General features: G+C 38.8%; 1 protein-coding gene across 2 annotated transcripts in view; it reads right to left on the reverse strand.

Moving 5' to 3' along the window:
- Positions 1 to 6856: 6856 nt before the first annotated feature.
- The window catches only part of LOC118415228 (kinesin-like protein klp-3), a 19001-nt gene continuing 3895 nt past the window's right edge, over positions 6857 to 21962 (reverse strand). For both annotated transcript variants that reach the window (XM_035819639.1, XM_035819637.1), the window contains 16 exons: positions 20850 to 21011; positions 20377 to 20490; positions 20087 to 20201; positions 19525 to 19619; positions 19188 to 19259; positions 18596 to 18730; positions 18141 to 18374; positions 17493 to 17609; positions 16359 to 16529; positions 15836 to 15972; positions 15188 to 15248; positions 14788 to 14877; positions 14407 to 14531; positions 13089 to 13275; positions 10688 to 10783; positions 6857 to 7054 (listed from right to left, as the gene is read on the reverse strand). In XM_035819639.1, the coding sequence (XP_035675532.1) occupies positions 6914 to 7054; positions 10688 to 10783; positions 13089 to 13275; positions 14407 to 14531; positions 14788 to 14877; positions 15188 to 15248; positions 15836 to 15972; positions 16359 to 16529; positions 17493 to 17609; positions 18141 to 18374; positions 18596 to 18730; positions 19188 to 19259; positions 19525 to 19619; positions 20087 to 20201; positions 20377 to 20490; positions 20850 to 21011 (2052 nt within the window). In that variant the 3' untranslated portion in view covers positions 6857 to 6913. The remainder of the gene's footprint in view (positions 7055 to 10687; positions 10784 to 13088; positions 13276 to 14406; positions 14532 to 14787; positions 14878 to 15187; positions 15249 to 15835; positions 15973 to 16358; positions 16530 to 17492; positions 17610 to 18140; positions 18375 to 18595; positions 18731 to 19187; positions 19260 to 19524; positions 19620 to 20086; positions 20202 to 20376; positions 20491 to 20849; positions 21012 to 21962) is intronic.

Below are 21962 nucleotides of genomic sequence, written 5' to 3' on the forward strand. Positions count from 1 at the left end.
TACCCTGCAGCGAGAATGTCATCGATGACCAATCCTCCAATACCTACTTGAATTATATATAATCAGGCAGTCATGCATCATTTCAAAAGAAGTTTTATGATTCAGAGTATAGGAGTGACCTCAATGAGACTCTTGAATAGTCTAGATCTTATTTACATCGCTTTAGAATTCTTATGATAGATACTTTTGCTATTCTAAAACTAAGAGTACTTATTCTTGACTACAGTCCTAAGGTAAGGACTGACTGGAAATCAGATCTTTAGCCAGGCCCGGCAACTGACTCTTATCTAAGGTCCTAAGGAAGACCTGTCTTGGCTTCAGGCTGCCGAACAGATTCTCTGCCGGCCCAGGCTGAAAGACTGGTTTCAGGCTTGGGTATGGTGTTGCTGATCCTAATTGAAATGCATAACACAATAAAACATGAATGTATTTGTTACCAAAGTTAACTCGAAACTGCCCACAGCAACCTCCTTCAGACACATACAAAGCGTTTCCTTGGGAAAAGTTTTACTATTCAACAATAAATTATAATGCAGTAGCTTTAGCCCACTGAACAGCAACTTTATAGTGCTTTGGATGAGCAATCTACAAGACATCCGGTGCCTTGACAAGAATTTATCCGTCAATATCACTCATGACTGTCTCCGTTATTAAACATCTGATACATAGCATCAGAGATTTATACCTCAATATCGTCTCAGCGCGGAAAACATTCAACAAACGGTTGATAGTATCATTTATTCATGGCTCAGAGCGAAGAGCAGCATCAGATTGCATGTAGGTATACATCAACGGAAATTTATTTGCCAATTCTATCTAAAGATGTGCCGCGCCAGAACAGAAGACGCTTATCGTATCTTAATATTGTGTGAAGTGACTGAAGCAATGCGCCCATGATGGGGATTGTCTTCGATTGGTCAATTCTTTATCGGCCGTTCGAGTTTTACAACATGATTCTGGCCATCAGTATATGTAACGACAGCATTATGGAGTGCAAAGTAAAGTTACATAAAATCATCGAGAAAATAGACAACACTGCTCACGGCGGAAGTAGAATCCATGAATGCATGATCACGATTGCTATATGGCCATGGCCTAGCCCACAAAGATTCCATGAAAATATGTTGATAATTAAATTATAACTACTCATAACTTTTTGTTAGCCTGGTGTTTGCGTTTATACTATAGGGCGGCGGCTTGCCACCCGCCACCCAACAATGATCTGACTTTGCTGACAGTTAATCTACAATTTCCTCGAGGACACGAATAGTTTGTCGAGAGTTTCTACCAGATATGCTCTAGCTGAGCAAGTCACTTCTGATAACCGAGTAATAGACTCAAAGATGTCAGAGGCACGGGATGCGGAAACCAATTAGCAGATGGGAACTACCACAGAAATATGCACTCAATTAACTCAAATATTGTCAATCTGAACCGGGTACCCCATACATGTCCATTGCTTTTAACTAGTTTTACTGGACGATGACTGTTGTGATCTGGAGAAGAAATACTAGTAATCACACGATCCAACACCAGTGAGGAATCCAAAAAGACTTTGTATACTCCACACGTAATTTTCGAGTCATTGGGTGTCTATCTGAATCGACAGTGACATTATCATTCCAATTTAACTTGCGTCACAATAAGGCCAATAAAACGGACCCCCCATCAGTTAGACAGACTGTATCTTCTGATAACTGTCCAACTTAAATTTGCTGAAGACTCAAGTATCAGCTCTATCCGTGCAAGTTCGGCCGGTCTCCGGAGTCTGAACTTCCAAGGAACTGACCAAGGAATTCCGAATGTAGACTATAGTATCATTCTCCGATACCTGAACAGATCCTCCAGCGTTTTCTTTAGTGCAACTTGGGAAACTATTGAAAAGGATTGATGTAAAACGCAAAGAGAGTATGCAGTGAGGCTCAATCCATATATTAGCGTACACATGCTGGCGGCAATCGTTCCTGAAGCTGAAGTGCCCGAGTGTAACAGTAGATGCAAAACGAAGGTAACAAAAGCCTTTCTTACAATTTTATATTAAAGACAAAGCGAGCCCAAATTAACAAAACGCTCTTGTAACTCTGTTCAAGAATATGCATTCTCATCTCATCGACTTGTGTCACTTAAGCTTTGACTCAGTCAAACATGGCGGTCAGGTAGAAAGATGGAAACATTGCAGCCATATCAGCCACCTACAATACCAAAACAGTATCCCAAACGCATTGGTAGATTTTGTAAAGACAAAAGTGCTGAGTCAATGTCTTATGAGGGAACAGCACCACACAACAGACCCACATTCCTGAGGTCATGACAGCACAAAATGTCGACCACCTTCGCATACAGACTACTGGTAAGACTGGGAAGACGCGACAGCAAAGCTTCAAGAAAGATGGAAATTGCCAACGCTGACAACCTACAGTGGCTCAAGAGTGTCACAAATGTATAGGTAGTGTTATAAAATGAGGAAGACAAGCGAGCTAAATCATGGAAACACACCACCAACCCACACCACAAAGCACAAGACCAGCAGCGAAGACTGGCAACGCCCTACTGATTGGCGCATGCGCCTAAACTCCCAAGGAATCGCGGGAAAATGACACGAGACTATAAAACAATGAAAACTTTTTAAAAATATCATGGTGGTAGTTGAGTGGGTTAAACCTAGGGCAAAACAATACGCAATGAATCAGATTTAGTTAGAAAATATGACATCCGTGATTTGACCTTTTTGTCCTTCGACCGTTGGGCTGATCCGGCACCCCCTTCTGTAAAGTGGTCAGGGCAACTCTCCAAGCAGAGGTTGAAGGGGGTGGGTGACATTGTCAGTATACGTACTTCAGAAAACGAGGTAATCAGAAGAAGGCAACGGTTTTCCACTCCAGTTTCTTCTAGGAGATGAAGCTGAACTGCAGAGGGGTTTAGGATAAGCCCAGAATACAAAGGTAAGTACTTTTAGTTCTCTGATAGTTGCATCTGTCTTAATTGACTATTGCTAATGCATGTCAGGTTGTTGGAAGATATGCTGTTATCATTATGATATTATTATTATATTAGTTGTTTGCTATGACCTTACATTCCAAGATAAGAAGTACACAAGTACTAAGATAATAGGACAGTGAATCCCCCAACAGGCATTTTAACACCAGTGATAATTGTGGCTCCTGACCTCTTCTAACTTTTACATAATGCAATTTTGCAATCAGATCCCTTTAAGGCTACACATTTTATCTGTAACTTGCCATTGGCCTTCTACCATAGTTTTATTACTTAGCACAGGCCTTGCAACTCCACGTATTCTTGTAGAAGCAGCAGCTGAATTTTGAGATAAGGATAATGATCGCATCATTAATGACAGTTAACTACAACTTACACTTTTAAGACAATGATATGCAACTCCAAAACTTGTCAGAATCCACTCTATGGCAGAACTTGGCACAATAAGTAAGTAAAATGCACACGGTAGGTAAAAGTTAATCTGAAGGGTTACCTCAATCATGACAACTTGGGTACAATAGAGCACAGTGGGAATTTGCCATTTTCTGTCTCCTAAATCTGGATGTAATGTCAGGAATGATCTGCAGTCATTAGATGTTCTCTGTGAATGTTTCATACAGAAGTGTAACATCGGCATTGGATGTGTTACAAATGTACCTCCTTGAGGTAAGTGTAGCAGTCAGTGAGTACCAGTTATATAGCCCCGTTGTTTTATACAACAGGGAGCCTGGCTTTTAGAAGCACTCACTTTGAACTGAGTCACCAAGATTAACAACAACTTTTAAACTCTATACATTTTGTGCCCTATTCCATCAAGCCTGTTATCACCAGTTGATAACATGTAATTACACTGTCTAGTATTATGACCCTCTCCATCACCTTCTATTCAAGTTGAGCACCTAGCAGCTGAAACGTCTGCAAACTTTTGGATCACAATGTATGGGCACTCTTAAAAGACCAATGAATAGGACACGTTAACACCAAATCTTTACAATGTCGTAGTTACGATCATTTTAAGGCAGGTATTTACTACAGCCCTCTGGGAGGGCTTATACTTACTTTAAAAACCTTACAGCCACAGTGAGTGTGGTCATAAATCCCTTGGCTGTATACTGAAGCAATTCCTTTCTATAGTAGGAGCATTCTTGACACACCTATATCATGATACTTAAATGGACTAGATCATGTCAGGATGTTACATAAAAATGTCAGAAAGTAGGACCATATCTTAAATTCTATCTGTTCAATACTAAGACTTTCTACAACATTTAGCAAATCTGGCATGTATCTGGCAAACCAGATTGTATATGCCAAACCAGATATATGCTCATTATCGATATCCCAGCGATAAAGAGGCTGCGGACTCCCTGCTTATCTGGACTATGCCCCAAATGTATGCACTGTATGCATACAAATGTGTGCACAGCATGCATTTGGTCGTCTACAATCGTAATTTTTTAATTATGCGATTACGGTACTGTAAGTTGCTACGATTCCCTGAAGCTAGATTAAGATTATTCCACTCCTATTCCTGTATTCTCCTGACTGTTGACATGACTGGTAGGACACTTTCCAAGAAACTCTGTGTAATGTACACTGTACTTTCTTTGTTTTCTGCAGGCAAACATTAATCATTCAAAAGCAGATCTCAAGAAATAGAGGGCACTTCTGAGACAAATATTCTTTATTGCCTACATGAAAGTATTGCAACATCGGAGTACTATAAATCATGTTTCACATGATGCTACTGGGACAACATACATACATGGCTCGGATAATAAAATGTTTTCATCAAATTCTTTACCGGTAAAGGGAAGAAAATTTCCAATAAATCTTTTCTGATATAACACTTAAAAATTTACATCTATGTCACAAAACTGATATACAAAACACACCATATTTACAATATACTTCACCTGTCTTGAAGTTCATACATCCATTATGATCCTTGCATGACAGTCGTCAATCATTACAATAAATTTTTTCATTGACTTTTGAATCCTGATATATTACAATAGGTAATGAAAAAATATATACCAAGAACCTTTGTTTGCCAAAGTGCTCCATAGTGTAGCTTATATTCACACACAAAACAAAACAAAAGCAACAGAACAGCATAAACTACTAACAACTAATTCACTGGAAGTCAAACAGAATACAATTTACATAAAAAAAGCCAAACAGAATACAATATGCATCATCAGAAAACACCACTAATTTCTTGTTCTTTTCTGGTTGCCTGTTTTCCTGCTCTGCACTCAGTCTGGATAAATGCAGAACAGAGAAAGCTGGGGTGGGTGCTGGTACAGAAAATTCAGGTCCAGGTCCAGAAGATCAGGTCCAGGTCAGGACCTGAACCACGACATGGACCTGATTGTCTCTGAGTGTGAGAACTTGTAAATGGGCGATACTCAAAACAATGGTCCATTTTGCTACAAATCAATCTGTTTTGCTTATTAGCATCTGGCTTCCACCTCTGTTAACTTACACCAAATTTGACTGTGGAGACTTGCTAATGACTATCAACTCTCCTGTACTTTGCTCTTAAAACTTTCTTCAACACCTGCTGGTATAATCTGTCAATTTTCTAATCGGTCCAAAGTCCGGTCCACAGATTTTTTCAGGGCCATTTTTTTGGACCGGTCCAGCAAGAAAAAAATGGTTTTGTACCGGTACACTGTACCCACCCCAAGAGAAAGATATGACTGGGATTTGGTCATCTGATTTTCATGTGAAAATTGGAACATTAAATATTTTATAATTCACAGTCACCAATCTCCAGATGTCCCTGTCACAGACTATTGTAAATCAATCATACATAATCAATTACACGCTATGAATGTTTAAAAATCATCCATACATGTAACATGCATTGGCATAATACCGGTCATAAGCCTTATACCGGTCGACTAAAAATAGTGGAACTTAAAGAGATCTACACATGCAACAATAGTTATTTCTGAGGTATGCACACTTCAGACATCTAGGTGTCCAATACATCATTTACAAAGCATCGATAACAATGCATTCGAAGACAACAAGGCCAAAAGTTTTCAGGTCATTTTCGGGGCAGGCGAGCTCGTCGTGGGACAAACACACTGTCACGTTCATCGCCAGATTTGTAGATAATAATCACATGTGCTCACGGCACAAGACGAGCATGATTCAACAGCAATCTTGAATTTCTTTTGGTGACCTACAACTCGTGTAAAAGTGTGAGGAACCGTTGCATTATCGCCCGGATCTACGGCTGAATGGGTCAAATTGAACGTACGCCGCCATTTTCCCGCCATTTTTAATGCTACGGCCAGCAGTAAAGTTTTACGTCATAGCGGTTGTGACGGATCAAAATTAAATGAAAATTCTTGTCGGTATACGTCCATTTTCTCATGACTTTTTGTATGCTCATGCAGATTTTTGTTTTGTGCAACTACTAACAGGAAAGAAAGGAATAACAGAGGATGTATAAAGGTACATAGCGGCAGTTAATTGTGCCATGTTTCGTTCGACCGGTATAGTGCACCCCCTTCCAACCACGCGCCCGTTCTCCGTGCAATTCCGCGGTGTGTTCCAATTACGATATTATGTTTTTAGCAGGACCAGAGAGACAAAATAATTTACACAGAAGAAGTGGCAAAGGTAAGCTGTAACAGCAACATGTAACTGGGGAAAATGATGCGTTGATCATTTGCCAAATTAGCATTGCTTGAGAAATTGCAGTAAACCGACCGGTATTATGCCAATGGATGTTAGTACAGTATGGAAAAGGAACATGGCCAAATATCCTTGTTGTGTACAAAGAAAACATCTAATATGAAAGACACTTAGTACAAAAAGAGTTATTTTACATGAAGCGCACACATTACGGTTTATACTCTTCACACTCTAAAAGTTTATCTTTATGTATGGACGGCAGTGATCATTTCTTCTTGCCACCTTTGGTGACGTTCCTCTCGGCCTTGCCCAGCGACACCTGTCTGGCGCTGGAGCCAAAGGTGAGGGTACTGATGGACTCCGACACATTTTTCTCATCTGGGCTCACCATCACAAACAGACAGGCCTGAAAAACACAAACCAAACGTCATTGAAGAGGTTCATCAGTCACGTATGAATAGATTTTGAATTACTACAATATTCTTCCGACAGTGACAGTTTTTTAAAGGCATTATGTTATATATACGATGGCTATCAATCCAGAGGTGGGTGAGCGGCAGAAGATCCACGCAAGTCTTGACCTAGACTCGCACTCTCACGAGACTAGGTCACTATGTGAACAAGATGGACTGATAGCCATCGAAAATTTGGAGGTATGTATGGAAGAATATTGTCATGAAGTTAACCTTTTTCTAGCTGTAGTTTTCGGTATCAAACCTGTAATGGTTAGAAGATAACACACCAGTGGAACAGTCATATTTTTGCGATTTTGACACTGACTATTTACATGTATATAGCTAACTTACAGATTGACAAAAAGATTTTAAAAATGTGGAGGTTCTGCTGCAGTACCAAGGTCACATACCAGGGGGACCAAAGTTGACCTTGACAATGATGTTCCCAACACCTACCAACATTCTTTTGCTGATCACAAATGTCCAGAAACACAGATAGACAGATACACCAAAACTATACCTCCATTTTTCATGGAGGTAAAGATTGAGATACTGTAAAAATTGAGATAAGTAAAGCAATAATAGCAAAACCTGTACAGATAACACTGCACATGTAAGTGCGCAAAGGATGGACAGATACATTTTATAGTCTAGTGAGTGGAAATGCGAAATCAACCTTAGAGACTGTTCAACATGTAAACTGTGCATGTCTGCATTCTTAAGTTCAACCTTAAACTGATTAGGTGCACTTCTGAACAAATCCAAAGACTTTGTCTATTTTAATCTTGATAAATTTCTCTCACTTGGCTGGTACCTCGAGGGATATACTGACACTCCACTGCTCTTATGGGATGAGAGCAACATGCCTTCACTAATCTTATTTCTCCACTTAAGTGGAAGGATGTAAAACAGTGTGATTAACAGGAGAACCTTATAAGGTCCCATGGAGGGCAATGAATATTAATGAGCAACACTGCACCTCAGGAATCCTACTATATATAATTGTGAATACATACAAGGTCTCCTAGCTGCAAAACTGTTTTCACTTATAGCTAGCTTCCTTTTCCTATTAGAAAGTACTGTCTAACTGCTCACTCCCAATTAGATATTACAAGTCACAGTCTTATAACGGTCCCATTTTAGCTAATACAAGAAGGTTGAGGGACATTAAAGTGCACCCTAGTCCTTAAAGAATATCTGAAAAGGCGGACAACTACATGTAAGTGGTATTGATTTCAATTACGTCAAGAAGAAAAATTGTTCCACTGTGTATAGTGTGATTGAATATTGAATGTTTTGCATTTTGAAGATTGAAAAATACTAACATAACATGACAACTGACACCATATCTGTTAATCATGGAAAGAAATGTTACATTTAATACATCAATTCAAATCAAAGTTGCCCCAAACTGTGGATACACCGGTTAGACTACTTTTCTCTTATGACTTAGAGGTGTCAATATCAAACATTTCTATGAAATGAGCAGCTACAGATTTAACTTAGTCTACAAGTCAAACTTGTTTCGTAGACTTTGAAACATCAATTATAATAGTTCCACCTATTCCATCTATTGAGATTTATATACTGAGAGACCAGTAAAACAGTCCTAGTTTGAGCTTAACAGGATAAAAATGACATCAACAGTACAGTTTCAACTACTGTTAAGACAACCTAATAGGGTTAGATTTGGATTTGTTTGGTGTAACAACTCTTACTCATTAAACTTCCTCACATATGCATGCAACAGAGCACCATGCTTTTTAAATGCACAACACGTTACCTTAACTTAAGGCACCAAATACCAGCCGCTTCATAAAGATTACTTATATTGCACAGCAAATCCGTCTCTATGGATCTATCTCATTGTAAACCCTGCCAGAACTGCCACAACTTTTCCATGTAATCCCTATTAACTGCTACCACCTGAGACATCAGCGAGACCACGGCTCACACAAAGGATCCAGTACCCCCTGACAGATTGATTGCCCTAGTTATTTTCTTCCTCTGACACTGCCTTATAGAAAGTATGCAGAAAACACCCGAGAGAACGTAAAGGTGTCAAGTTTAAGGTCTTTTATGCCTGGATACTTTGACAAAGAGCATGAAGTGCAATCCGTGGGTGGTAAACCTGTAACAGATCACTATCAGTTTAAAGGTGAGGTACATGTACTTACTAATGCAGGGTTACACAAGTCCACTATCCTGATTGTCCCAGGCAAGTGAAACTGATGATTGGGCAAGTGAAACTGACGATTGGCTACCCCACTTAGTACGATTTTTCAACAAGTGAGATTGCCATAAACTTGTTACTTTTCATAGCCATAGTATCAAGCATTGGTTAACATAGAAAAGTAGAGCCAATGATAAAAGAATGCCATTGCTGGAAGTAAAAATGCATTTTAGAAAATGTCTTAAATTTTGGTTAAAATTTGGTTTGGGTATCAAAGTAGATTTTTTATGTACATGTGAATTTTAGAAAAACCTGACAGGTCCAGACCTGTAATGTGTTGCTTGCTGACATTCTGGATTTCTCTACCTTGTCAATGTTTCAATAGTTAAGGTTTATTGACACTTTACATACATCGGTTTGATAGACACTAATTAAGATGGTTAATATGCAAGGGGCAGAGCAAGCAATATTGCACACTGACGCTAGAACTATATTTGTTGACATTAAAACAGAGTGATTGAATATTAAAAATAACCATAAGTACAGGAGACAGCAAGTGAATTCCTATAAACGTCAATGTCATAATCATGATTGTTCTGAAGTAGTCATACATGTATGCATGGTGGATTCATGCATTTCTAAATGTTCCTCATGAGATTGTCATCAAATAGGCAAGAAAATATAGAGTGCTTAATATCAAATAAGTATCAATGATACTAAAAATAAATCACCACTGGTAGGAAGTAATGAAAATGAGTGCATACTGGTACATGAGTAAATTATGTTGTTTTTGATTTCTATCATGATTATTAAAATTGCTAGAGATGAAAAATAATATTGTGGTAATTACATTACAACTCAAATAAAGGTGGTTGTAAACAATAAAAGCACTACTCCATCAGCATCCCAAACTGTGAATTAAGTAGAAACTGTGCCAAGCTTTTTATGAAGGAGATGGATGAGAGAAAAGGTCTATCACTCTACAATCACTGTAAGTCTGGAAACTTCTGCGGTGGTTTTGTGTTTTTGCAGTGACCTCACCATGCATATATGACACCAAGACTATGTCTCTCTTTTATGATTGTACCACAAAATTGTTTTAATAATGGGTTAAAAAACAGTTAGGGCAGAAATTCCCCTTTCCCCTCCTACAGCAAAATAAAACCACTACAAAAGTAAAAGTATATACAGCAACTTTGTGAGGAACAAAACTACCACTAGAATTTATTACGCTACACAGGTACAGCAACTGTTATATACATAAATGTATACAAAGTGTATAGAAGTAGTGACCCAGGGACAGCACTTTTTGAAAAGATGAGGAAAATATTAGATGAGTGTAACCTATAGAGCTTTGTAACTAAAATAAGTCTAACACTGTGCCACAACAATGAACAACATCGAGACAAACCTTGGCATCCCCACCCAGTGCAGGTTGGAGCAGGTGAGTGAGTTTGGAGTTCCTGTAAGGCACATGTAGGGCGTTGGTTCTCAAGGACTGGAACACCTGTGGTGGGACAACAGAAAAGTAGAGTTTTAATTACAGTATGTTCTATATACATGTGTACAGCGCCTTTATCTGTGGGGTAACCTATATCCATTGTTTTTAAAAACAGGACATTACATTTGATATCAAGTCAACGGACGGTGGTTTCACACTGTAAAATTTCAAAATATTGCTGTTATTTTCATGTACCGTCCGTCGACTTCATATCCCTAAATACCGTTTTCAAAAACAATAGATATAGGCTAGCCTGTGGATAAAGGTGAACTAGCATTACACTAAAAGACATTATGCAGAAAATTCAATATGCGTCTAAAATGTATCAATATTGTAAAACCGAATTGGAGTTATAACACTAAACTGCGAAATGGAGTAAACATTTTCAGCACTCAGTTTGTCTGTCCTTCTCCAGGTCTAGAACTTGATAGAGTTTAAACATTGGAGCACAATCCCTAAGGACCATTTTGACAGCCAGAACATTCTTCAGCTCTGACAACTCGTTCTTTTTTCCTTTCATCTAAGGCGGGGGGAATCTTCATTAGCCCAGTTCTTGTAGCAGAATTGACAAATGGTTATAGCAGCATGGAAGGGATTACACATTGCATACATGTATGGTAATCTATGGATGGTTTCTGGTTGATATTGATGCCTGGAGAAGGGCATGAATTCAGATCGCTGAGCAACTGTGCATTACAACTGGGCATAAAATTGTGTTCAGAGGATGTAGTTAACTAAGCCACACATCTTTTTAATCATTTTCTTTGCAAAACCCCAATCCCCAAAATACACTGTTCAAGTACATGTATCACTGGGGGCTGCAAGTACCTTGAAGGATACAAAATCAATTGGACTCTCTAATACTAGGTCAGGGAACGCATCCTTTTGCAACAAAATCGTTATTCTCGCTGCCATCCTCTAAATGTACAATCACTTCTGGGATTTCAAAAAGATTTCAATGTAGATTTACCATGGAAATTTGGATGCTGCACCCAATTGGTGTCTCATCCCACCTTTGAAATGGCCCATGGTTTGTATCTGGACTACCATTTCATGTACTGTTAAAGCAGAGAATAAAGTGTATTCTGTGTGTAGAACAAATTAAAGCAGTTACATGTGTACAATATTATGTATATTGCATCATAACAGTTTTCATCATTTTGCATTTTTCTCATGTCGTGTTCAACAGAAATGTTGCAGGTGTGTTCTATCCTATGTTAATTGAGCACAACATTCAGCATTGGTTGTTTAGAGAGATGAAACAGCTTAGAAAAGAACCTGAAAATAACTTGAATCAGCCCTGTATGTCGAGGGTGCAATTTTGCTTCATTACCAACATGATGGTGTTCTTTACTTCCATGAATAGGAAAAACTTTTCCTATTACAACATCAAAATTAAGGCCGCACAGCTCATAATTGCATCCATTACACCAAGGAATACAAGGCAGTAGTTTGCAGGTGATTATATTCCCTGGAACATATTGCAGGAGGTGGTTTCCATAAAAAAGATATTGCAGAACAGTCCGACTTCATCTATGAAGGATTATGTTGATTACCTCAAAATGAAACTGGTACCTTGGAAGGTTTATTAGTCTGTTCTGGTCCTTTGGGCACTTGTATAGAGTGCGGATAAGGATTACATAGCTGCAAGCAATTTCTTACAAAAATTGTTTTTTCAAGCTGTTTATCTGAGTGGCCTACCCTGAGGAACAGCTATGGGGGACTTTTAAAAAGTACTATAAAAAACTGTGATTTGGAAAATGTGGTGGCTGACCTTGGAAAGACATTGAAAGTCGATTCTAAAATATAGATTCTGAAGCAAGCATCATTTGTCATTTAGTTTCTAGGAATATTTTGTAGCTGGTGAGAAGTGATTTTTCAACTGTAGTGAGTTATGAGATTTCTTAAGAAATACAAGAAACCACCAGTTCTGAAGATTGACAGGTGTTTTTCTTGATATTGTATACACTTTTTTGGGTGTCTTGTAAGCATTTGTGTGTCTTCACCATAGAAAGTACCTCAGACATTTCATTATACTGTGACAAAGTATAGTATGTACATGGAGCGAGAAGGAGATGTCATATAGGCAGTGCAACCAGAAGACGGAAGGACAATAATCGCATTGGTTTTGAGTTTGCGGTGAAGCAGTATACACTTATTATCTCTTTAACTTCATTTTAAGAACAGCAATAGGCAACTAATTATCAATGTAGAAAAGAGAAAGGTAGGAGGAAATGATTGCCGAAGGATAGGTACAAAGAAAGTTCTAGCAAACCCATGGGTTACTAAAAGTCAATGTTTGAATAACCACCTGTCCGAGTGCTGTGAGTGACTTATTAATGGCTGCAGCCTCCACCAGTCTCTGTCCTGTGGCTTCAGTTTTAGAGATCCTCTCTGACCCAGCCAGGTCCACTAGCATCAGGGTGCCGAAGGATGTGGTACTGGAGATCTTGTCATGACCCTCCACAGTTAACATCAGCAGCAGGTGGGATCTCGAACTACAAGGGAAAATACAACAGAAAGATCTTACAAAAGAATGTACATTTGTGTCAATATAAAGATTAATGACAGACGGGGAGATTATATCTTAGCACTCAGCCAACATTGATGCAGACAAATATCTCTAGGTTCTGATGCAATTTATTTGATTTTCTGTAATGTTAGCAGTTGGGGGGGGGGGGAGGTAGTAGCTCAGGATTTTAATTTAAGCAGTGAGAACATTTTTGCAGCAGGCCTCAGTGTGATAAAAGAATTGGGAGCATAAAATTTTAGTGGTTGAATGATATTAATAACATTACAAGTACTGTTATATAAAATTAACAGTATATGGTAAATGATAGAAAAATAGGAACACTATGTGCCTTAAAGGAATTCAAATCTAAGAGTACCATCATCAATCTCCAAATGATGACAACGATAAGTGATAACATAACTCAAAGGTGAAAAACATCCTTAGGTTTAATACCAAAGTTGTCCCTACAACCCTTCAGCTACTTTCACCACTAATATGAGTACATGTTTGTCCTGAAGCATACAAGGTTGCACCATCAATCGCAATATTTCTCCGTCTATGAAACTGTCAAAAGTATGCAAATGGACATAAGGTCCGTATGTCTTTCTCCGATAGGCGATATCCGATAACTGTTTGGGGATAAAGCCTTCAGGCTATGAATCCATGAATCTTGATTGATGTCCCAAGTGACAGTCCACCAGAGGTTTATAAATTTGTTGAGAAGATTAATTTTGCAGTTCCACAGTCAATAGGAAAATTTCAATACTGCACAACCCATGCTCGCAGTTGATACCATGAGAATGATTTGGCACACCATTATTCACGACATAGATTAAGAACTGGATGTAGAAACTTACTACCTATAATCAACTCCAACTAAACACTACCCACAAAACGACTATTCACAAAAAGCTTTAAAAGTAGAGCTACTGCTGTTACTGTTACTGTTCAGTGCATCACACAGGAAAGAAACCAATTGGCCAATGAGTCTGCAAACTCTAAATGACATTTTGGCAGTAATATGCCAGTAATATCATCATTTGGGTGAGCCCTGTTCAATGTGATTGGGTTAAAACTTTGTTTTTACCTAGCTCCAAATCAGACACCAAGCCCTTACCTTTCAGCATTCATTTTGGTGAAGGCAGTTGTCCTGTTTTTGAAGCCTGTCTCCATGGTATCTGTGATGTCCCTTTCAGTCTTCACCTCTATGGCTGTCAGGCCTGTGATCACCTGTTTCTTACCCTGTTGGAGACACAGGCACAGGGACACTTAACATTTAGCACAGATGGTCGGTGACATTTCAACTCAAGGTAGGAGGCACTTAACTATTGGTATCACGGACAAGAACTCTGCATACCTTTTGACATATTTGGTGCCAAAAAGGGTTCAAACAAAAAGTAACCCGCTTGCAAGTATCTCTATGTGCCTGTGTAGTATCCTTTGACTGTGTACTAGTGTGCTTTTATGTACTTGAATGTAATACCTTCTGTATACCTACCATGGTTCTGATGTCAAGAGTAGCATTGCCTATAGACCCTTCCTTCAGTAGATCTGACAGGGTTTCATTGTACACTTCAACCATGGAAATCTGTTGAAACAAAAAATTGTCAAACTTTAGGCAATAATTGAATCATTGTAGCATACATGATTGTACTCATGGTAACTTCATGGAGATGTATCATAACCATAACAGAATAAGTAGACAGTTTGTCTCCTGGCTATTCAGACACTATATTCTTAGGTATCATTCAATTACATTGGGTACAATCAACATGTAAGTAACCTATCAAAAACAAAACACAAAGAGTTTGGTCTGTGGTCTACAATCAACAGTCCAGGATAACCAGCATTTTGGTGCACATGATATAATTTCAGCAATTCAAATGATGATTCTTTACCTTTAAAGTGTAGTCAACTGTCTCCTTGTCATTGCATATTCTTAAGAGCTCCTTAATTGTCCTGTTAATGAAGTATAAACAAACAAGTGATTAGTTGAATGATAACATATTACTCATTAGGCAATTCTCAAGCAACAGAACAAAAATTGATGCTTCAATCTTTGCCACCTTCACCTTCAAAATGCATCTAATACCTTGGAATAATGTTGGGTATGACTCAACCGAGAGCATTAGAGGCCAAAATTTGATGCCTTGACAAGATTAATGAATCATTGCCAACTCATGGCCTGATATGGTAATAAGATGTCAGATACTCAGTGTGTGCCCCCTTAGGCAATTGAAGATATAAGGCTTTGAATTAATGGTAACTAAGTGCCTTGCCGATGTATCTTCAGTTTTTGAATAATAACTGTATTACCGGACAGGATTTTGACATGTACTAATTGCTTGATGTTGTTGTTGTGACAGTATTTTGACATGTACTAATTGCTTGTTGTTGTTGTTGTTTTGCACAGTACATGTCATAGTCTGTACAGACTGACTGCATATATGGAAAGTATTTTGTATTGTATTGTATCATTTTCCATCCACAGTACATATCATAGTCAGTATAGACTGATTGACAGTAGTAGCAGTACTGTTACTGACCTGATGTTCACCCCTGGGTAATCTGGTGGACCCATCATTGTGAAGGTTTTCCCTGAGCCAGTTTGTCCATAAGCCAGAATACACACATTGTACCCATCCACACAGGACTGGACGATGGGTAAAGTGTCCTCAAACACCTACAGTGGAGGGAAAATGTCTATCGGTCAGATAAGGGACTTCTTATTTTGTCAAAACAGCTTAAAGCATCCTGTGTCAAAAAAACGATTGTAATTTATCATGTAAAGGTACTAAGAAAATTTGCAAATCATCTCTAAGCCTGTAAGTAGTTTCAACATTAATTTCAAGGTAACATCCAAAGACAATTTTGAGTGTCTTCAATTAATCTTGATTGAGAATTAATCTTGAGATTGTTTCAAACCATCTTGAGATTGTTTCAAATAAGCTTGGGATTTTCAAAAATCTTGAGATTCTTTTGAAAAACCTCTGATTGGTTGATTTTTAATGATGTATGAAAACTCTTGTGTGGGATCATTATATATCCCGACAAGGTCATGACATTCACCTGTTCTTGAGTGGAGGCCGGAGAGAAGACTTTGTCAAAGCTGAAGGTCTTCTTGCTTCCACCCGTCGGAACAACAATGTCCTCGTCATTGGGGAACTGCATGTAACCTCCGACCCTGTCATCTCGCCGACAGCGACAGAACACACGGATGTTCCCGCGCAGTTCTTGCAGCTATGAATGGCAATGGGAGTTATCAAACGTGGGTATGTAATCTTTTTCAAGATATAACACAACATTAAGGGGCTTTTTATGGAAACTTAACCTTTATAAGTATAACTTTTTAATCATGAAGCTCTTTATAAAAGTCTTAATTATAACATCCACACTACCACACTGTATATTCACTGCTGATAAAACTGGTTGTTACTAGTATTCTGAGGGGATATGTTGATGAAGGTTAGAAATCCATGTAGGTAAACAATAGCTGGCAATTCAGTCTCTGTAACTGGCTAAGATGCTCGAGATTAACTCCAGACATCTCAAATCCTCTAAGGGGACATTGCAAGATGTCAATCTCCTATTGAGGAGATGCACAGGTTGATGAAGAACCTATCACACTTTATCCAAACTAGGACATCAGAAGCCTGTGATGCGTCAGCCTGCTGACATGTTGGCTACACCTGGGTAATTATTTTGTCTTAAGGTTCCCACAGAGACACTTGCTGTAGCAGACTGATGACCCTTGTGATTCAGCCATCGCTATCACAGGCTCGTCAAGATCACTTAATTGCCCCAGAGTGATTATTCATCTTCTTTCCCCTTCTTGTTTACGTTTCTATGCTTCAAGACAAGTGAATCTTAATGCTCTTTAAAACACAAGGTTTGTGGTTATACAGAAGTCTGATGAGCATATTAAGCACGTATTCTTTCCCCTATAAAGTTTTTTTTTTCAATTTGTGCAAGTAGAAAAACTTTATGTCTAAAACATTTCTGAGAATTAATGTAACAATCTCAGACAGCAATGACAGCAACAGAATGCAGACTGACATTTCTTGACAAAGACTGTCCAAAAAGTTGGATAAAAATTATGTCTCTTGTTGGATTCTTGTTATAACTCAACTCTTATACTCAGATTGACTATTACTAAATCAGACAAAGTTGCAAGTTGCGAGTCTCAGACAAGAGTTTCCTAACCTGATTGTAGAGTAGTTTCCTCTGTAGCGCCTCCTTCCTGTACAGGACCCGCAGTTCCTCCACCTCATTCCCACTGCTGCTGTCCATCTCACTGATCTGTCCCAGGGCTGAGATGGCCTGGACAACACAGTTGATGATTAGTCTATTTCAGATTCATGAACAGTATTTACAGCCCCACTGGATACCTAAATTGTACTGCACTTAACATATAAGGGCATCATTCAAGTACTACAACATTGTTTTAAAACTGGTATTAATAAACTTTAAGGCTTGCTCCTTGTGCATCATCATTAAAAATTCCCACTGATTATAAGTACTTTGTACCACTTTACATTTACCAATATACATTCTTTGGTTCTAAAACAGTTAGTTACAGTTCATTGCATTGTCTTCAACAGATAACTAATGTTATAGTTCATTTAGATATTTTTATGTTTTTTTTAACAAACTTTGAACACAACCATGTCTGTTTAGCTGAACTAACATTTTGGTGACCATCTGTCATCTTCTGAGGAATTATAATGACAGTTGAACAAAACACAATGTACATAGAAGTATGTCATTCAAGCACACTTGATCTTTGGAAAGCTGTTGGTTAACACGGTGCTGTACACTGAATTTGGCATATGATACAGAGGCTCCCCCTACCTTTTTGGTTAAGTCTTGCAGGTCTGAGAAGCCATCTTTGACTATGACTTTCAGACTGCGGTAAGACTTGTCCAGCTCCAGTGCTGAGTGGTTCAGAGCCTTCAAGGTTTCTTCCTCCACGGTAGGGCCAGCAGGAGGCAGTGGTTCAGGGGTGGGGGTGCGAGGGGCTTTCACGACAGTCATAGACTCTGCTGAGGACTCTCTCTGGGAGTCAAAACCAGACTCAATTTCACCCTACAAGTATGAAGGTAGAAATTGTTAGCATTGACTTTACACATGACAAAAATCAAGAGTGCACTAAGATAACAATAATGAAGCTGGCAACTATTATACGAACACTCCATGAATTTGTGATCAAAATATATGTTGAGATATATGTTGGGTGACAATTTTCTGTACAAATGATAAATCTTTTGCCACCACAAATATTGGAAGGATTAGGCAATGGTGCTTACGTGACGACGCCTTCCGAACGATGAAGGAGTCATCGTCTTCATCCGCTCCATCTGCATGTGTGATGCTGACAGCTTCACGTGCATGTCGTTATTCTCTACCTCCAGATCCAGCACCTTCTCATTCAGTTCAGCAACCTGTACACCGTGCAGGTAATGTTAGTACTGAAGGTTTTAAATTTTGTCAAGCAATTTATCACTTCCTATCTTAAGGCCACACTAATTTGATGGGTTGGTTCTCTGGATTTAACACAATTTGTCTACAGGTAACTGGAAAAAACATAATGAAAACAAAGCCTGAGAAACAGGTGCAAATTCATGCTTCAGTACACTGGGTCTTATGGAGTGAATAGAGTGACTGTGAGTGACATAGTCACGTTTTCTTCCCTGCCCTCTGCGAGTAATAATAGTGATCAGATGAGTGAAACTTCACAATTAGAGGATATACAATGTATTGTGCCATCTGATCGAAAAACTAAAAGTGCAAAGATATAACCTGAATCTCAGCTAATTTTCATATTTTAACTATTATCTACAAGTGCTTGATGGGATAGAAGAACTACATGTACATGTATATAAAAGTATGAAAACCTACCTTTTCAAGTTTTTCAACAACTTCAGTTTTCAGTGCTAATCTTTCCTGAAGAAGAGACTGCTTTTCCCGCTCCTAGAGACACATGAAGATATCTCTATGTTACCATTTAACAAGTTTGTTGGAACTGCAAACTATAAAATCTACTGTGCAGTAAAACATTCTTCTCATGTATCACCTTAAATGGTAGTAGGCTTTAATGTTTGAAACACAACATTAAAACAACTTGGTACATGTGAAGGTGTGTCTTGTTTTTATTTGTAACATACTACTTACGTACAGCCCAAGAAGAGATCATGATCAGACTACACTATGCTGTCTGCAGGCTATAAACCCTTACCTTCTGCTTGAGCTGTTCCTGTAGAGCATGGATCTGTCTGTCCTTCTCCTGTAGCTGCTGCTGGCCTTCTCTGCCTCCTCCCCAGCGTTTGGCACCTGCACACATGAATTACAGTAGGTTTTGTAAGGAACTGGTAGGTAAAGGTAAAGCAGATGACCTCCGGCTTAGGAGGAAGCATGGCACTTATTCGTTACAATGTAGTGCAATGCGCTTTGCTATGGATTGCATGTATTCAGCCAAGCATACATGTATTAGGTAACAACTACTATTCTCCAAAAAACAAGTGTGTTCAACTACTAGTAGGGTCCTCATAGAAGTTTTATGCTAAAAGCTGCCTTTATAAACAGGACTCCCGGCTTCAAGCTCACATTTAAAGGACAATGCGACTCGTCTCCCGTCATGCCCATACCGAGACGAGAACCCCGGCTCCATAGAATTTGAACCAGATATGGGGGGAAAAGTACACTAGGCGGACAGTGCCTTTAAAGTACAATAAGATGACACCTGACTACTGACGTATATCAAGGAGAATTCTATCCCAACTCCTGCAAGCAATCCTTACCTAAATTGGGATCTCCAAGACAAAGATAGTTGGCCACTGTCTGCTCAGTATTGTAGTTACACTGTCTCAAACTGGCCAGGATGTCAATTTCATCTGTCCAAGTAGGGATAGACTCCTAGAAGAAGAAAAAACAACAACATTTTTTGCATTAAGATTATGACAGAGTATAATTTACACTCTAAAGAGTGCAAAGAACAGCAAAGGATTGGCATCGTAAAATTTTTAAGCTGAAGGTTTGCAAAGTCCCAATTAAAAACAGAGACAGGCAAACTTGGTGAGAGAAGACTTACCTGTATTTCATGCACCTGTCTCCTGATGTAATCATTATGTAATTCCCACATCAGGGGCATGTTGATCCAGTAGCCTGTCTCATCATCCATGTAGCAGTACACATTTCTCTTTTCCTAATGTACACAATGGAAAAAAACAATTATAGCACTGCAATACACTTGTTGTGGAAAAACACATGGCACTTTGCATGCAGTGAAGCAGTTGCACATCATGCAAAATATGTTTCAGAAAATCTGTAATAAATTTGAAAAAAAATTGTAAGAACACAGCCAATGTACGAAAAGTTAACTTTAATTTTTTTAAGCAGGAGCCGTACCGAGTACTAGCCTTGCTAGAGAGGAAGTAAAACAGAGCCAGAATAGCATTCATGGCTGTACTCCAGTCTACCATTGAAAGCAGCAATATTTTTGGCAATTACGGTCAGTTCCTATCAGTGAATGCACTAGAAAAACAACACAAACTTATCCCGTACCTCAAACATGTAGGTGATGACAGTTCTCCCTTTGAGCGGGTGGTCGAAGTACCCGTCCCTGTCATCATCAGGAGTGGAGGAGGCAGTCTCCTCAGTGACGTAACCACTGGTCGTACCAGATGTACTGGGGCCATTGGTATCACTGGTGGTCTGGAGCTGCACCTGTGGGGACAAAATTATATAAGTCTTCACTTGTACATGTAAAATGTGAAACCATGTAAACCAAGGTACAGGTTTTCCCCATTGGATTTTCTTTTCATGTTAACTTTGCGGTATAGCTTCATATTCTTAAAGGCAAGAGGGCAAAAACAAACTGTTCTGGCCTTATTACAGTAACAATACATGTAGTTTCTATACAGTCTCTTCCATATTCCGCATATATCATTGGAAAGTTTTGCACATCAATTTCTTCACCTGCACATAATTTCCTCTCATTTGACTCGAATTCTGTCATTGCATTTGTCAAATTTTGTGCAAAGTACATCTTTACCAAAGATGACATCTGTAAGCAGGGGAGAGGAGATCATGTAATCAAGCAAGCATGACAAAAGTAAACACTTCCACTGATCCATGCATTGACTTTTAGCAAGCATGACTAATCAATGTGGACTGACAAGGGTTGCATTCTGCATACTCTTTACTGTCACTGTCAGAAGAGAGCGAAATTTTCCCTCAGTTGCACACATGATTTATACTCACACTCACAGGCAATCGAGTGGGTTTGTTTGGTAGTTTCTTGGAAAAACAAAGCAACAAATGTAAGTAAGTGCTCACATGTATAGGTAAGATGTATAACATTGAAATTGCAGGCATCATTCTTTTATGCTGTATTAGGTGCTTTTTTTCTGTGTTTCTGGAAGATCGCTGACAAATGCACATAGTGCCTTCTTGATGTGCGAGTAGACCTGTGCAATTACCAAGTACTGTACTAATATGTATGCCCACTTGTCTTGAGTGACGTGGTCAAGAAATAAGATAAGTTACTTATAAGGCAAAGCATGCAAATTCTTGGTGCTGATATTTGGCCATCAAAATTAACAAGCTGGACTTTCAATCCAGTGATGTTGCCTTGGAAGAAAAAAGTGCAGTTTGGAAATAGTTTTCAATGCACAT

This window comes from Branchiostoma floridae, chromosome 5 (assembly GCF_000003815.2).
Source record: "Branchiostoma floridae strain S238N-H82 chromosome 5, Bfl_VNyyK, whole genome shotgun sequence".
NCBI lineage: Eukaryota > Metazoa > Chordata > Leptocardii > Amphioxiformes > Branchiostomatidae > Branchiostoma > Branchiostoma floridae.